General features: G+C 42.0%; 1 protein-coding gene across 36 annotated transcripts in view; it reads right to left on the minus strand.

Annotated features, from left to right (window-relative positions):
* Positions 1 to 18134, minus strand: part of ptprc (protein tyrosine phosphatase receptor type C) — a 226768-nt gene that overhangs the window by 12770 nt on the left and 195864 nt on the right. For 35 of the 36 annotated variants that reach the window (XM_073063453.1, XM_073063487.1, XM_073063485.1 and 32 more), the window contains 7 exons: positions 17271 to 17368; positions 9188 to 9313; positions 8937 to 9091; positions 6909 to 7044; positions 3735 to 3884; positions 1637 to 1727; positions 402 to 538 (listed from right to left, as the gene is read on the minus strand). In XM_073063453.1, coding sequence (XP_072919554.1) covers positions 402 to 538; positions 1637 to 1727; positions 3735 to 3884; positions 6909 to 7044; positions 8937 to 9091; positions 9188 to 9313; positions 17271 to 17368 — 893 coding nt within the window. The remainder of the gene's footprint in view (positions 1 to 401; positions 539 to 1636; positions 1728 to 3734; positions 3885 to 6908; positions 7045 to 8936; positions 9092 to 9187; positions 9314 to 17270; positions 17369 to 18134) is intronic. The other variant, XM_073063458.1, reaches the window with a different exon arrangement.

Here is an 18134-nt window from a genome sequence, read left to right on the forward strand (position 1 = left end):
GAATACACTTCTGGGAAGTAACTGGGGGCAGTGGGTCAGATGAGAATACTCTGAAATCTGACGCACAATTAATGGTCTACATACTTCATGAGAAAGAAACTACAACAACTGGACCTCTACCTGTCATGCAGCACGTGGGCAATCTTAAACAAGACAGGAACTGGCGGATGTGCCCTCCTGATCAACAAGTGGCACCTTGGAAATTTGCCAAGCCACGATGTGGTAACCCTGACCAAACAGTGGTGGAGATAATAACATACACAAGGATCTTGACAACACTGTGGAGGTTTGAAATTAAAATAGCAGTTCTTGCTCCTAAGGTCATAGGAAAGAAGTGTCTAGTTGTCCTACCACCAATGCACTGAGAGGAGCACTATTGTAACGTGAACGCTGATACATACTTCTAGGTAGGAAGCATTGATATATTTTGTGGATTCTTCATCATCACTGTCATCAGAGCTCGATTCAGTTTCACTTTGCGTTTCATTCTCCTTGCTCTTGTCACTCTCCATCTTGACATAAACTCTGTTATAATCATCTTTAGAAAAAGAAATTCAGAAATCACATTTAGTCTGCATTTCAGGATGAGTTTCAAAGTAAAAATTGTGTTCTATTTATACATATATGAAATGCGATATTACGAGCTTAGGTGATACATATTGTCCTTGAAATGGGTGACTAGCTGAGACATTTCAGAGTCCAGGAGACACAGTGACAGCAGGGTCTGCCACATTACTATTATTTTGAGTCATAGAAAGGCTAGACCAGGCAAGGATGACAGATTTTCCTTGAAGAGCATTGATGAAGTAAATAATTGCTTATGATAAGCTGGTAGATTATCAGTCACTACTATTGATGTTGGCTTCCCAGGGTTCATGTTTTAGCCTCCAAATCAACAATCCAGGCAGCTGGATACCAGTGCAATCATAATGCCACGGTAACTCATAAATCCTTATTCTCAATTTGCTTCTTTTCTTTTTCTCTAGGCAGCCAAACAATATTGTTTAGTCAAGGTATTATTGGAAAGACATGCCTAAACTGGAAAGAGTGCTGAGAAGATTTACGAGGATGTTGACAGGACTCGAAGGCCTGAGTTATAGGGAGAAGTTGGCCAGGCCCAGTCTTTATTCCGTGAAATATTGGCGAATGAGAGGTCATATTACAGAGTTATGAGAGGGGTAGATAAGGCGGATGGCAATGTTCTTTCCCCCAGGATAGAGGAGTCCAAAGCCAGGGGGCATAGGTGTAGGGTGAGAGAGGTAAGATTTAAAAGGATTCTGAGAGGCAACTTTTCACACAGGAGGTGAGTACATGGAACAAACTGCCAGAGGAAATTCTTGAGGCAGGTACAACAGTAGCGCTTAAGAAGCAGATGGATGATGTGGGGTTGGAGTGAAGTGGACCAAACAGAGGAAAATGGAACAAGTTAGTTGGGGACAGTGGTTGGGCCAAAGGAATTGCATCCATAGTGTATTACTCTATGACTCTAGGAAAATACAACGAAGTGCTGTTCTGGTAGAAATGTGAATAAACCCATGAAACCCATTTGTGGAGAGGGAGAGGGAAAGAAGGAAAGAGTGGGAGAGAAAATGAGAGAGAAAAAGAATGAGACATAGAGAGAAATTGCAATACTCACATGGGATCACTGAAAGTGATCGGTTTTTACTTTGATTATCAGCGTGTCTTGCTGCCATCTGGGATCTCCATTCAGTATAAAATGGAATCCTCTGAAATATTTAGGGATAATAAATAAGTAATGTTTATATAACATGATAAAACCTATTTATACTGACATAATAAAACAAATTATTTAATGTTTGCTTTCTTCCAAAATATTATGACATTGAGAAGTGCTGTTTGAACTGCCAGATTCTTCAGGTTGTCGTTATATATTTTAATTCTTCTTAAAATTGTTCCTGATATTCTTTTTCCAGTTGAACAGATTCTTTTGGTTCCTCACCCAGGTTAATGTTGAGTGAAGATCTTCAAAATGGAAACTCTGAGAATTTCCGAATTTTAGCAAAAATCCAGCGCCGCTTCTATCACCAACAGCTAGTTCCATATTTTAACCAGTGTATAACAAATGTATGTCATAATCAACTTTTGTTATTGTTGGACATAAAGTCTCCTCAGTATCTGTCCTTTAGGCACTGATTTGGTTTTGAGTTCTTAATCCCATGTAATTCCATAAGTTCATGAGTTTCCTTTCAAATTGTTATTCAACATTTCACCATTAAACACAGAAACAGGAGCCCAATACCTTGTTTCATCTTGCCACCCGCTTCAAAATTTAAACATAAAAATGTAAAAACCCTCAATAACCTCTAAAATAAAACAAGAGGCCATCATATATTTTAATATTGTATTTGATTTCAGAAGGTCGTCCTGAAATTAAGGCTCCTTTTTAAATAGCCCAGCACTCGGTGTTCAGTAATAAAAAGTTTCAGCTATGAAAGCCTAGTAGAAACCAGTAGTAAAGAGTAATGAAAAGGGGGACTGCTTAGTAGCAATAGTTTGCCAGAAATGTTATGGCCCAAATCAAACATACGAACATTATGGGGCTAACACTAGATGCTCTCCACTATGGGTTTACACTGCGAATTAAAGGGCAATGAAGCATTTCTGTCCTGTATCGTAGACACTAGGAATGGGCTGGCTTTTGACAGTTTCTGCATGGTGTTGCTGATCACCAGGGCACTGAATAATTCCATCCAGTGCTGCAGCCAGGCCCTTCAATATCAGCAGATTGCCCATTCAGTCAGCTGCCATACATTCCTCCACAGCCTCATAACTCCAAATTCCCCAGAGCCTATTCCATTTCTCAATGAGATCATGGTTAAACTGTTCCTGACACTCTTAAAGCCACTAGCTGGCGAAAGACTATTGATTCCCAGTTTAAAATTACCAATGGAACCAGCATCTTGATTCCTTTATTGGAGATGACTCAGTAAACTATTGCATAAAGAAGCATTTCCTAATTCCTCTGCCCTATGGCCTGGTGCTGATTTTAATGCCTTGATTCTCTCACACCTTTAGGAGAACAAATTTTATCCTATCTGTAGAAGCCTTGCATCTGCTATGTATTTGCACTGTATTTTGTGTAGTGGGTTTATTATGTTTGTTATGGTAACTAGTCACGAGTGGGACATAGTAAAAGCAAAGCCACGTATTCATGCTTTGCTCGTCACTGTCTGTAGTAGCTGGGCACCGGCAGATGTCCCATCTTTTGCTGACTGCTTACTAACACTCAATTAGGCTTAGGTATGCTGAAGTTTCATTGCTTCAAGATTGTATGTTTGCTAATAGCTAATAAAGGATTCGGTACATATCTTCAGCTTCAGCACAACCATTATTGGAGTGAGGGCACATCTTGCAGATAGAACAGCTCCACAGGGTCGCCAGCAGTGGCAATTGTTTTGGTTTTGCTTGGCTGCTACACTCAACAATTCCATCCAAAATATTAAAAGTTTAACTAAGTCATCCAGGAATCCAAGACTGGTTAACAAAATCTAAACCATAAAGCCTGGGTAAAATTCCATTGAGTCGATACCATGTCCTTCCTGAAGTGAAATGCATAGTAATCTAGCAATAACTCGGTATTACTGCTGCATGCCATCCCAGTTAAACATGACAAGATTATTCTGGCTTCTAAACTTTATCTCAACAGCAGTTGTCATTTGCTTGGCATCATTCATGCTGTCTCTGAGATTATGTACTTGGCTAGCTGAACTGACCTGGAACTCTGCCTCCAGGAGGGAAGGCTCCGTAGGTGGGTCCCTCTTTTTAAAATTGCTGAGGTATTTGGGCAGTTCAGACAGGTTGACCTCTGTTTCACCATAGAGGTAGTACTCCAGCAAAGCCTGGTGGATCAGAATGTACTGGGCCTGCAAAAGAACACAGAATTAAGGCATGATACATTCAGACAACTCATCATAATACCATGAGACCCTAGGACATAGGAGCAGAATTAGGCCCACCAAGTCTGCTTCACCATTCTATCATGGCTCATTTATTATCCTTCTCAACCCCATTCTCTTGTCTTCTCCCTGTAACGTTTAATCAAGAAGCTATCTACCTCCTCTACCTATACCCAGTGACTTGGCCTCCACAGCCGTCCGTGGCAATGGATTTCACAGATTCACCACCTTCACATCAAAGACAAATGATAAAAGTGACTGGGTGACAGGATGAAGTCAGCACCGTTAATCACTGGTTTTGAAAGTGCTTCAGATAGCAGGATGATTGGGTGAATCAATTAGCAATCCTGCAAACTAACTTGATCTTCCTAAGTCTAATTCCAATGATGGATCTTTCACAAGCACACACAAACACAAACACGTACGCGTGCGTACACACAAAATCAGTACGTAGGTGAAAGTTAACTCATTCGACAAAGAATGCAGTAGAAGACAAGCTTCGAAAGCAAGCTAACCTGGGATCCTATCCCAACTTTCTTATTCACACCATGCCAGCTCAATAGACTTTTACAGAACCACAGTTTATTTCTTGCCTTATAATCCTCTCCCTCTCAGCTGTAAATGGGTAGTGAGGTGATTTCAATAGAAATGAATGACATAACATTAAGGGAAGTCCCCCCTCCCCCTGAGGAACAGGTAGCCCGTAGGGCCACAGCTGAGGTGAGGAGGATCCTAGCAAAGCTGAGGGAGCGGACAATGTACTGGGCCAGGTGCTGAGGGATTGTGTGGTCCAGCTAACAGAGGTCTTAACAGACATAGTTAATAGCTCTTTGTAACAGTGCACTGTTCCTGCAGGCTTCAAGACAGCCACCACTATTCCGATACTCAAAAGTGCCCAAGTAACTGGCCTAAATGATTACAGCTCAGTGGTCAACAATCATGACCACCCGTCCTCCCACCTAGAAAACGACGCCTTATATAATCAACTTCAGCTTGGCATTTAACATAATCATCTCTCAGAGGCTGGTTGGTAAACTGTTCTCTTTTGGACTTAGCACCCCTCTCTGTAACTGGATCTTGGACTTGACGGAAAGACCCCTGTCAGTCTGAGTTGGCAGCAATATCTCAAGCTCCATCACACTGAACACTGGTGCCCCCCAGGGCTAAGTTCTCAGCCTAAGTTCATGCTGCTGACTCACGACCGCATTGCCAAATCTAGCTCAAACCACATCGTCAAGTTCGCGGATGATGTAACAGTGCTTGGCCTCGTCAGCAACAATGATGAGTCAGCATACAGAGAGGTGGGAGAGAGTCTTGATAAATTGTGTGAGAACAACAACCTGAGTATCAAGCAACACACACAAAATGCTGCAGGAACTCTGCAGGCCAAGCAGCGTCTAAGATAAAGAGCACAGTCGATGTTGCGGGCCAAGACCCTCTACCAGGCCTGAAATGTCGACTGGTTACTCTTTTCCATCGATGAAGCCTGGCCTGCTCCAGCATTTTGTATGTGTTGCTTGGATTTCCACAGCACAGGATCAGAAAAAGCTGCAGAAAGTTATAAACACACCCAACTCTTCATCCTGGGCACTGGCCTCTCCACCATGCAGGACACCTTCAAAAGGTGATGGCTCAAGAAATCGGCATCAATCAGCATGAACCCCATCACCCAGGACATGCTCTTTTCTTATTGCTACTGTCAAGGAGGGAAAACCGAGCCTGAAGACACACACTCAGTGTTTTAGAAACAGCTTCTTCCCTCCACCATCAGATTTCTGAATGGGCAATGAACCCAATCACATTAACTCACTATTTCATTCGCTCTCACTTTGCACTACTTACTCAACTTATTTAATTTTAAATATATATTTCTTATTGCCCTTTAAAGTTTTTAATAATTATTATGTATTGCAATGTAGTGGTGTTGCAAAACAACAAATTTCATGACATATGCCAGTGATATTAAACCCGAGTCGGGTTCTGTGAAAGGGAGAATGGGCTGAGCAATCAGTAGAAAATTTGCCACACTGTGCACAAATCTGTTTAGAAAGCTGATGTGAGAAGCAGAAACATTTTCACAGATGTCCTGCATATTCATAAAATAAAAACATTGTAAAATTCATTAGAGTCAGGGAATGCATCCTTACATTTAGGCAATTGCTAATCAGTAATGATGATGATGATCATCATCATCATCAATCAGTAGGAACCAACTACCAATATGAGCTTGACTATGAGTTTGTCACCACAAAGACTAACAATACCTCATCCCTAACTATTATTAACAGATTATACAGTATAAACACTGCTGACTCACAGCTCCAGTAACCCAGGGTCAACCTGTCTGTGAAGAGTTTGCAAGTTCTCCTGTGAATCCATGTCTTTCCTCCAGATACTCCAATTTCCTCCCACATCCCAAAGGCTTGTGGATTTATTAGTGACTGTAAACTGTGGACTAAATGTTAGAACCAGGAGGGCAAAGTGCGGTGGAGGAACTGATGGGACTGTGGGAGAATTACCTGAGATTGCTGAAGACATACTCTAAAATGGGTGTTCGAAGGTTGGTGTTGACTCAGCATTTCTGTGCTGTGTGACATCGTGACAATTTCCATGGCTCTTACTCAATGATATGCGGACTAATTGGTCAATGCAAGTTTCCCCGGTATAATTTGGTTGCAGAAGCAGGGTAGGATAGATGGACGTGAGAAAGAACAGGTTGCTGGGGAAATGTAAAGTGGAGAAATAAGATTGATGAGATTGCTCTGAGAGCCATCCAAGATTCAAATAGCCAACTGGTATCCATATATTGTGAGAGGTATGAAATGTGAAGCATATCCAATACAGGGAAAGCTCTGCATCTCACTGAATAATTTCCAATCCCCATTGCTAAGATAGAGCACTTATAAAAAGTGGATGCGTCAATAAGCTTGAATTCCCTCCCTATCCTTTGTAATTCAGTAGAGAGAGTGAGTGATGCAATGATTGGCATACCTCAACCTGCACCATGAGGCAGCGTTGCCGACGGAGCTGGACTATGTAACCATAGACATCCACTCGTCCTTCAGCCTCGAGGGCCTGCAACATGGCATCAATTCCAATGTAGCTGCCCGTGCGACCCACCCCGGCACTGTGAAGAAATGTGGCAAATAGTTAAACATGCTGTCTGACCATGCTCTCAAGAGTACTCAAACTTGCCAGATGCGCTCAGGAATCTGCGTACGAATCAAGAAAGAGATCACATCCCCCCACCTTCCACCACCACTGAGAGTTCCCAGCATTTTCTGGTTTGTGTTAGAATTTATAACAACTGCAATATTTTGAAGCACTGCCATGAAATGGAAGATAAAACATGTGAATAAAATCAACAGAATTGTTCCGTATCTAAAAGCAAATGGCTGACAAATACACAGATAAATTATGGACCTGATTCCCAGAATATTTCTTTCTGGAAGAAAAAGAGCTTGTTGAACATTATACTAATACTCCCACCATATGAATGAAGATGATGTTAATTGGTATATTTATTATTCAATGCACTCCCTTCATTCACATTATGAATAGCCAATAACAGACATTTGAAGGGAAAGGAGAATCTGATAAATGTGGAGTAAGAAGGATAGACCAGTACCACAGAGGGCATACAAGAGATTTAGAAAGATTTGACCAGTACTGGGAAAGTGTACACCAGGCTATGTTGTACTCATTAAACAAAAGAAATTAAGGGAAAATTCTCCTAAAATGTAAAGAGTAATGAGGGGCCTGGCAGAGTGAACAGGAAGGGTCAATTCCTACCAGTTGAGAATTAAGGAAGATAAATTGAAGTCATTCGTTGAAAGCTCAGAGAGAGATAGAGAAAACATCTTCACACAAAGAATAGTTACGCATTTGAAATAGGAAACACTACTCCCTACGTCCACAAAATCAAGAATAATTAATAGTAATTTCTTTATGTTGGATCACCCCCAAACAGGTGCATTAGCTTACTTAGTTGATGTACAATTTTTGAGCACATTGGGCATGGCATCACCAGGTCCAGCATCTGGCAGACAGTATCCCAGTGCGTCAAGTTCATGATCCAGGCTATGTATGACATCCTGCAAGTCTAGTAAACCTTTGGAATGGGGCAAATGTGAGGCACCATTATGTCCTCTCTGCCCTAGCAGTGGGTTCCTGGGACACATCCTCAGCAGCCGCCTAAAAGCTGTGGGAGAAGGCCGCTACACCTGGCACCATGACCAGGTACTGCAGGTAGTGGAAGAAAATATCTCCTTGGCCATTAATAACAGTAAACACCTCTGCCAACCAAGAAAGCCCATAGCCTTTGTCAAAAACTAGATCACTCACAGCCTCAGCCCTGTTTACCCTCAGGCTTGCTCACCATGGTGACTGGCTGGCAACTGAAAGTCGATCTCGGTAAGCAATTAAAGTTCCCTGACTTTATTGCATCATGATCACCGAGACCTGACATGGTCATTCTGCCAGAAACTTCAAAATAGGACTGGCATGCAATTGGAATACCAGATTAAGGGGATGCTCAAATGTAAGAAGGCTGAATACCAGCAGCTGGTAGAGCAGTGCCAGAGACAGGGGTGGAGGGCATTGAGCCAGCCCGTATTGATGGGGCACAGAGGTTTTGCTGGCTGCTCACTCTGCAGAACCTACTCTCTCCTTGGCATTACTGGGGGCTGCAAAGAGAAGAGCCATCCAGAACCATCACAGAGGATGCTGTGGATGCCTCCAGATGACTATGGATCAAGAGGTATGACCCATGGACCAATACTGTAAGACCACAAGCTGGTGACTGATCAACACTGGCTGAGTCCCCTGAGCAAGAGTGCCTGATGTTGAAAGACCCAATATACCCAATGACCCCAGATTACATCACTGTTGATGTGTCCCAGTGCATCCTTGGATGTATCTGAATATTGCATTATGATAACTCTGTTTATGAGACAAGCAAATTAGTAACAACAAGAAGGCAATTATTTCCAGGCTATGACAGAGCCATGCTCTAATTACCTGCAGTGTACAACGATTGGACCACTAAATAGGTTTCTGAAGGTATTCACTCTCTGACGCAATTTGAGAAGAAGATGTGGATCTTCTGGAACACCATGGTCTGGCCAGCTGATGAATTGTATGTGTGTGACTTCTCTCTCTGGAGATTTTTCCTTCTGAGGGAATTCAGCAAAATGTTAATTTATGGTCTCTTTAATCAGCCAAAGCAAAATTTAAGAATGACTGGAACAGAAGGCAATAGAATGATTTACCTGCGAGATGAAGAGCTTCCGAATAACATAGTCTGGACACAACTTCTCCTCACTAATTCTCACAGAGAAGTCACCAAAGTACGTGGACTTTACATCCATGGTGGGCCAATACTGAGTACACTTGGGCTGTGAAAAAAAAATCTTTTTTAATAAACATGTTCTGAGTATGTTTTTTTTCTAATCTCAACACAAGCTCTTTTTTTAAAAAAACTGTCTACAGTATGTTGGAAATCTGAAACAAAAACAGAAAAGGTTGGAAACACTCAGCAAGTCAGTGACATCTGCAGAAGAAGAAAGAGAATTAACCTTTCAGATCCACCTCATCTAACTTTGTTAACTTGCATTAACTTTTTTTAAAAATCTGTCCATGGAAGTTGTCCATCTTGGTGAGAATCCCAACAGGTTCAGTTTCTTTTGTAAAAAAAAGTTTAATATTCTGAACATGAAAGTAGAAAAACTTGAATATCTTCTGTTATGGGTTATTCTGGAGATATGAAATTACAGATGGTATAATTAAAATGAGAACAGGTCTTCAAGAAAGCAATGAATCCTGGTGAAGGGACTCGGTCTGAAAAGTTGACTGTTTATTCCTCTCCATCAATGGTGCCTGACCTGCTGAGTTCCTCCAGCATTTTGTATGGGTTGATCTGAATCTCCAGAATCTCTTGTGTTCAGGAAATAAATCTGTTTACAATGTAACCTCAACTGATACATTGAGGCATTTGAAACCAATCACTGGGTGTGGGACATTTTGATTCTGTCCCATGGAAGCAATGCAATGGAACACAATGGACATAAAATCATGTTCATTGATGTTCATTGGAGAGGCATTCATTGAGAAATTCAGAATTCAAGATTGAAGATTGTTTAATGTCATTTCCTGTATGCAAGTGTAAATGAGAACAAAATAATTGTTACTCTGGATGTTCTGGTCTCTGGAGGCACAGTTCATTTTGTATGAACATCATTTCCTGTACGTAAGCTGTTTTTATACCATTTTCTGTCTGGGTTAATGTAGATTTCACTTTGAAGCACATCCAACTCCATGCTCTCTTTAGTTGCTTTTGAAACAACAATATATTTTCACACTAAGATCTCATTTAAAAACCCCAAAGAAAACTTCCGTCTCAGTTGATTCTTGAGAAGGTGTTTAATTTGCTGAGCAGCTTTGTATGTACACTCTGAGAGGGGACAGTAGAGTAAAAAGTTAATTCATCTTCAAAGGCATTGCCCGCAGATTGAAGATGCATCTGTACACCGTGTATGACAATGTCAGCTTCCGACCCGAACAACAGCAATTGCCAAGACCTGGAAGTCAGGTCAGAGCATGGCGCATCAACCGTATCTTGGCGACGCTCAAACAATTCCACCATTAACATAGCTACAGCATGATCCTATGCCAGAGCTGAAGCAGCAAGAATGACAACAGCTTACGTTGAGTGTAAAGTTGAGATGCAAAATGGAGAGAGCTCACATGGACATGGGAAGAGCATGTGTAGAGGCTACTTCAAGTGTTCTCCAGGAAGAGGGTGAAGCCGAAGCTGCCTCAGCAGAGGCAAAAGTGTATGAAGCAGCACCTAACAGGGGTGAGTTTATAACTAGAATCTGCCATGGTTTGCCATCACAACACTAAAGAATATGTCCAAGTTACTTTTGGCTATAAAAAAGTCAGTGCTTCAGCTCTACAAGGAGAAGCTGTCCACACCACACAGCCAACATGCCTTTGACGTAGTCCAGTTAAGACAGGCAAGGTCTTAAACCAAAGACCTACAACACACCTTTCTGCAGATCCGACACAGCAAAGGCCTCAGTCAAGAGTTACTACTGATGCCAATCCCATTTGACAGACATGGACTGAATGAACTTCAATCTATCCAAAGACAACCTTGCCTTCATTCAGGAGCTGCAGGTGCACAAGATTTGGCTTGGTGGCTAGCTCATTGAGACCTAGTCACAGCAGGACTAAAAGTGTTTGACAATCAGTCTGCCAGTTATCTGGCCTGGAAGTCAAGCATTCATAACTCCATGGATGGATTAAGTCTCAAGCCTAGCGAAGAGCTAGACCTTCTTTGTAAGTGGCTTGGTGGGGAGTAACTGTTACATGCAAGAAGGGTTAGAGCAGTGCACATAGTAATCCAGCTAAGGTTTTACAAATGTTGTCGCAGAGCATGGGCAGTTCTTTGGCTCTCCAGAGGCATTTGAAGAATCTCCCTTCAGCAGACTCAATAATTTTCCAAAGCTCTCACAAGAAGCTACAGGAGTCTGCAGATCTGTTGTCAGAACTGCAAGCTTCAAAAGGCAAGGGTTACCTACCAGGACTGAGTTTCTTGGACACAGAAAGAGGAAGAAACCCCTATAGTGGAGAAACTACTGAACAATATACAAGAACAGTGGAGGGTTTAAGTATAAAACAAAACATCATGCCCCCTATCCACCATTTTCATTCTTCGTGGAATTTGTCTGCCACCATGCAGAAATGCAAAATGACCCTAGTTTTATGATGTCAACTTCCAGCAGCACATCATTCAAAAGGAGGTCTTCAGCAGAAGCATGGAAAACCAAAACTCCTATCACAGTCAGCAAAACTGAAGTAGAAAACTCTGTCATGAACCTTGCTAGACGAAGCCCCGTCCATGAGAAAACACACACTTAAGGATTTAGCGAAAAAATGCTTGCAGACAGGAGCACTCAATACATTTCAAATGTTGTGCTTCCATAGCACGGCAAGCAAAGGTCTGTGAAACTATCATATGCTGCACTGAATGCTAGCACATTGGGCTACTACTGGTTCCAGTACACACGCAGCAGAGCACAGCGGGGAGCCAGCTGAGCATTCATCAGATACAGCTACTTCCTCATGCACAGTAGTACGTGGGAAGACTTCCAGGGCAAGTGCTGCTCTGAAATCTGTCTGACCAACATCTACCCGAAGGGACCTCCTGAGCAAAAACTAAAGGCATACGTGATACTAGATGATCAGAGCAATGTGTCATTGGCAAAGTCAACATTCTTTGACATGTTCAGTATGAGAGTATTACCGCCCACAGAAACTTGCACAAGAACAAGTTTTCTTTGATTCAAGTGTGTAGTTCAAAGGCATATCATTGAACAATATGCTCTTACAGGGTGCAGATCTCGGCCTGCTTGGGGTCCCCATACACTTCAGAACAGAGTCTGTCGCGATGATGGCAGACATCAAACAAACGTTCCACAGCTTCCTAATGAGAAACGATCACTGAAACTACCTCAGATTCCTGTGGTTTTGTGATCACTAAATGGACAATGACATTCTGGAATGCTGCATATGAATTCACGTACGTAGTAACTGTCCTTCGCCAGCTGCGGCAATCTGTGGCCTTAAGAAGACAGCTAGCAAGGGAGAGAAGGAATTTGGGACTGAAGCACAAAGGTACATAGAAAAGCATTTCTATGTGGATGATGGCCTTAAATCTTTTTCTAGTGCAGAAGAAGAAGTCAGCATGCTGAAAGCACCAGAAGACGTATTGGCGCAGATTAATCTCAAGTAAGATCACACGCAACAATGCTGACTTCATTCACTGTTTCCCATCTGAAGATCTGGCCCAAAGATCTACAGAATCTTCATCTTAGACAGGACCTCCCCTCTTTGCAGCACAGTCTCAGCCTTACTCTCCAGGCTGCTGATACCTTTATGCATCATGGTGTGCTATCGACCATCAACAGCCTATTGGACCCTCTTAATTTGCTGCTCCAGTCTGTATCCAGGGGTGCTTCATATTAACAGAGTTGAACTCGAGCACTTGTGAATGGGATGTCCCACTCACTAAAGAGAAATGGTGGTAGCAGCGGAGTTCTTCCTTTCAGGATCTTAAAGCTCTGAAAATTCCGAGAACCTATCAACAATTCCACTATCTACAGCTCAGAGAAAGAGGTCTGCATCTTCTGTAATGCATCAACTAAAGCTATTGGTGCTATTGCATACCTGAAGGTCACAGACATTGCTGGATATGGTGAAGGTGAATTTCTCCAGGGCAAGGCAAAGCTTACTCCCAAACCAAATCTCACCCTATGAAGGCTTGAACTCGGTGCTGCTGGTGTAGCAGTTGAGATGGCAGAGATGATAACTTAAGAGCTGGACACAGAACTAGATGATATCAAGTTCTTTACCAACATCAATGTTGTGATCAGTTATATATTTAATGAAACAAGAAGATTCCATGTTGATGTATGTAATAGGATCCAATGTAGCAGGTCCCAACCCGGAAAGGCCAATGGAACTGTGCTCCTGCTGATCTCAACCTGGCTGATCATACCACAAGAAGGCTCCAAGCTAATCAGCTCACCCTCTCCTCATGGTTCACTGGCCCAGCACTTCTTGCTGATCCCCACCAGGAACATCATCATGGCTACTATTTTCAAAGTGAAAATGATTAGAGATGGTGTAGTAAGACTGTTTTCAAAACCAGTCTCTGAGACTATGTTTCTTTTGCCAAAGACTTAATGCAATAATCACTTAATTAAAAATTACTTTTAATTTTAGTATTTAAACTTGACATCTTACAGATGCTGGGCGGGGAACGTTCTGCTGTCTAGAGGTGTAGTTTGAATGTCACTTCCTTTACATAAGCTGTGTTTATATCATTTCCTGTGCAGATTAATTTGGAATTGAATTTGAAGTACACAGTGGAATGACATCCATCTCCATCCTCTCTTTATTTGCCTTTGAAACAGCAATATTTTTTCACAAGTAAGATCTTATTAAGAACTGTGAAGAAAGCTTTCATTTTGGGTCATTTTTGAGAAGGTGTGTAACTGACTGCACAGCTTTGTACATATGCACTGTGAGTGCAATACATTGGATCTAATGCATCACAAAAGGCACCTCCTGACTGCCACAGTAAAGTTTCAGTACCGAACAGTGGTGCAGCTTGTCAGGATGCTATCAAAAAGTAGAGGAGGCTGAAGAGATGAGCTGTCTCGACTGTGGAAAATGTATTCTGGAAATGTGAGAGGTTGTGTGAAATATGCACTCCCAGGAATTTGAAAGTGTTTGCGATTTCCAGTGCTGCGCCACTGATGTAAAGAGGGGTGTGAGTAGTGCAAGTTCTCCTCAAATCAATAACCATTTCCTTGTCTTTTTGACGTGAAGGGAGAGGTTATTTGCCTGGCACCAGGCCTCAAGTTCTTCCACCTCCTCTCTGTAGGCTGTCGCATTGCTGTTGGTGATGAGCACCATGAATGTTGTGACTTTGGCAATGTGATTGCTCGGGTGTTTGACCGTGCAGTCACTATGAGCAGAGTGTCCAACAATGGGCTCAGCACACAGCCTGAGGGGGGGGTGGGGGGTGGGGGAACCCATGTTGAGGGTGATGGGGAGGGAGCAACAGTTGTGCATCCTGACTGTCTGTGGTCTGTTTTTTAGGAAGTTCCAGTTGCACAGTGGTGTATTTAGACCGAGGAGTAGAAGTTTGTTCAATAAGATCTATGGCCCAATAGTTGAATGGAATAGTTTGAATTGAATGTCAAATTGGAATCCAGAAACAACATTCTGACGTAGGTGTCTTTGAATTCTAGGTGTGTCAGGACCAGGTGCATAACAGATGCTCTGGCATCTGTCATAGAGTTGTTCTGTTGGTAAGCCTATTGATGATTGTCCAATGTGGCAAGAATGAACTTTATGATCAGCCATTCGAAGTACTTCAGGATGATTTGCATCAGTGCTACGGGCAGAGATAGTTTAGCTCTGAAGGTGCAGCATTCTTTGGTACAGGGATGAAGGTGGCTGATTTGAAGCCTGGATGAGTGAAGTGTTGAAGATGTCCATGAAGACGTCCTGGGAAGTTATCTAGCCTGGACACATTACAGATGTTGATTCTCTGCAGAGTTCTTCTCATATCTGCTGACCGTTGTTCTCCTGGGGGAGTAGCTTTCATGGCTGGTATTGTGTTGCATGCTCATAGAGCCCATATAAGTTGTTTAGAGTGTCATGGATGGGGGCATCACTGGTGCACTTGACACAGTTTTCCCTTGCCTATTATATAATGCCCTGGATGTCCAGCCAGAGGTGGCCTTTGTCCACTAGATGCCCAAGACGAGGTTTCTCCTTCCCGCTCTGAGACCTGTTCTGTCAGCAGATTTGAAGGCAGTGCCTCAGGCTTTCAGTAGCGTGCACACCTCTGTGGGCTACTAGCTGGGGCATGAGACGACCATTCTTGAGGTACCAACATCATCTACACACTGGTGACGTGTTTTTGGAATTCAGGTAAAATGTCCTGCAGGTTAACACGATTGATGTCTCTTACAATTATGAAGAGACCACCCGGATGCTTGTTTTGCAGAGAGCTGATGGTACTGTAAAGCTCTCCCAGTGCGTCCTTGGCATTTGCGCTCGGAGGGATGGAGACAGCAGAGATGAATACAACAGTAAACTCTTCGAGCCATGGCCGGCATTTAATTGTAATTTGCTCAATTTCCCCAGAATAAGGACTGTTAACCACAGATGAGTTTGTGCATCGACCTTCATTAATGTGCACACAAATTCCACCTCCTTTGGATTTCTCTGCGCAGGAACAGAATCACTGCATCAAGTTCAAACGCCAAGTCGGGTATGTTGGTGTTTAATGATATCTTGGTGAAAACCAGAATGCAATAGTTTGTTATTTCTTGCTGTGTGTCATTCTCAGTCTCAGTAAGTCCATTTTATTATCTAGCGAGCAGAAGCTGGCCAAGAAAAGTGATGGTACTGCCAGTCTGTCCAGGTTAGCTCTCAACATCGTTAGTGCCACAGCTCTCTTACCGCGTTTTTGCTTCCTTTCTATCACCTGCAACCACTGCTTCCTCAGCTGAGGTACTTACACCTGGCTGCTGTCACTAAGCCTGGTGTCTGTAGAATCCCTTTGTCTGTTAACTCTGCTTAGACATAATTTTGTTTCAGATTTTGGTGGCGCTGCATTCGCGAAGCTTTGGATGACAGAAAAGTCTGACTAGAAACTTTGAAGTACAATCTAAGAATTTAAAACGAGCACCACTGTTGGGAGCCAGAGTAGACGCTGTGCCTGTGTGCTGATGGCTTATGATCAGGGAAGGCATTAAATGGCCATCTCCTGTATTAACACTGCCTTAAAGAGATATCCCTGCTACTTAATGCACAATTCAGGGCAGGGCTGTTTTGCTCTTGATATTCCAGCTAGTTTTATATTCAGGGAGCCAACTGTCACACTGAGTAGATATGTTCTGGGTGGCTGGAGTTCGTGATGAGAAGCTTTCAGATCAGCTACAGTACTGAATATGCAAAGGGGTTCTGCTAGTTGGTACATGCTAACATTGTAAATTTATAATTCCGCAAAGTTAATTCTCTATATTCAAAATGTTGAAATGGGTGATTATAGCCATTAAAACTGTAGTTAATCGTTTATTGTTTCTTTATGTTTCAGAAGGATCTTTGCTTTTAAGAATTATCTTCATGTAAGAAGCATCTTGTTAGAAGTGATGAACGAGGTTCTCTCTGGACGATCTAGTATATAAAATAAAGACTTTCAAATCTCCCAGTTACAGCTTCCAAGTGGCTCAGACCAGTTAGTTACAACAGATGTATTAGAAAAGAGGATATAATGTGGCTGTCAACATCAAATTTTTGTCCTTCCATTGGTCAATACAGATCAGAGACTATAAATAGACTTTTCATATTTTTTTTATCCTTCTGTTCATTGTTTTCACCACCGTGAGAATGGTCTGAATTATATATCCCTCCCCCAGCTCTCCTAAAGAAAACTATACTCTTGGCCTGAAACATCAACTGTTTATTCTTATCCATAGATGCTGCCTGACCTGCTGTGTTCCTACAGCATTTTGTGTGTGTCTTCTCATTTTACTAGTTCTGACAAAGCGTCACGGATGGAAAACATTATCTGCTTCTCCACGGATGCTGCCTGGGCTGCTGAGCTTTGTAGCATTTTCTGTTTTTGTTTCAGATTTGCAGCATCTGCAGATTGTTTTAATTTCCTATTGCATCTACTCTGTATAATCCTCACAGAATCACAGTATGGTGCACAGAAGGTTTTTTTTAAAAAATGGTCAAGCTTGAGTAGTGGAGAATGTGTCTCACCCGCTTCCCTTCCTCACAGCGAGTCACCATGACAATGATTGTTACTTTCTGTTCCCACACCATTTTCCAGAAATCATCAGATGTTTCTTCTTTCGGTCCTGAAAAATAGCAGAAGTTATCACTGAGCAAACACAGAGAAAATCAAACGTGGAGACATTCATTTGTGTGATTGGTATATTTTAAACTAGTTGAATTCAGCTACATATGAAGAGGAACTGGAACAAGGTAAGTTACTAAATTACATCCAGGCATATTCAGAAACTAACTGGAAGCACAGGGAAGAAATGTGAGTGAAACACAAAAGAAGAATTCATGCAGGGACATGAAAGACAGGAGAAGGGAGCATGAGGTCATTGGGGTAATCATCAATCAGTGGTAAATCTGTGCCTAAAGAAAAAGAAGGGGTGCAATAACTAAATCATTAATTTGTTATGTGATTCATTTGAGGGACAGTCTAAAGGAGAAAGATTGGAACTCTTGACAAAACAGATTATTTACTCAAAATTAAACATTAGGAAGCTGAAAATAAATAAAGCTTCTGTTAATTGTGTTGGGATGAAGGGTATACAGTGAATTAATCTCTCATCAGCCTATTTATGCAAATCTTTGGGCCAATCATTTAACTCTCTACAATGTTCAATGACTATGGACTTCTTCCATTTTGAGTCGCAGAGTCATCTGGCTCAGAAACTGACTCTTCAGCTGAATACTTACATATGACCATCAAGAACTTATTTGTACTAATCCTATTTACCACACTTGGTCTGTAGCCTACTAAATGTCTTAGATCTACTTTTATGCTATTTTCATCAAACAAACTAACCTTGGAGTTTAATGAAAGTGCAATGAATTTACTTTCTATAA

Source organism: Hemitrygon akajei, chromosome 12 (genome assembly GCF_048418815.1).
Source record: "Hemitrygon akajei chromosome 12, sHemAka1.3, whole genome shotgun sequence".
Classification (NCBI taxonomy): Eukaryota; Metazoa; Chordata; class Chondrichthyes; order Myliobatiformes; family Dasyatidae; genus Hemitrygon; species Hemitrygon akajei.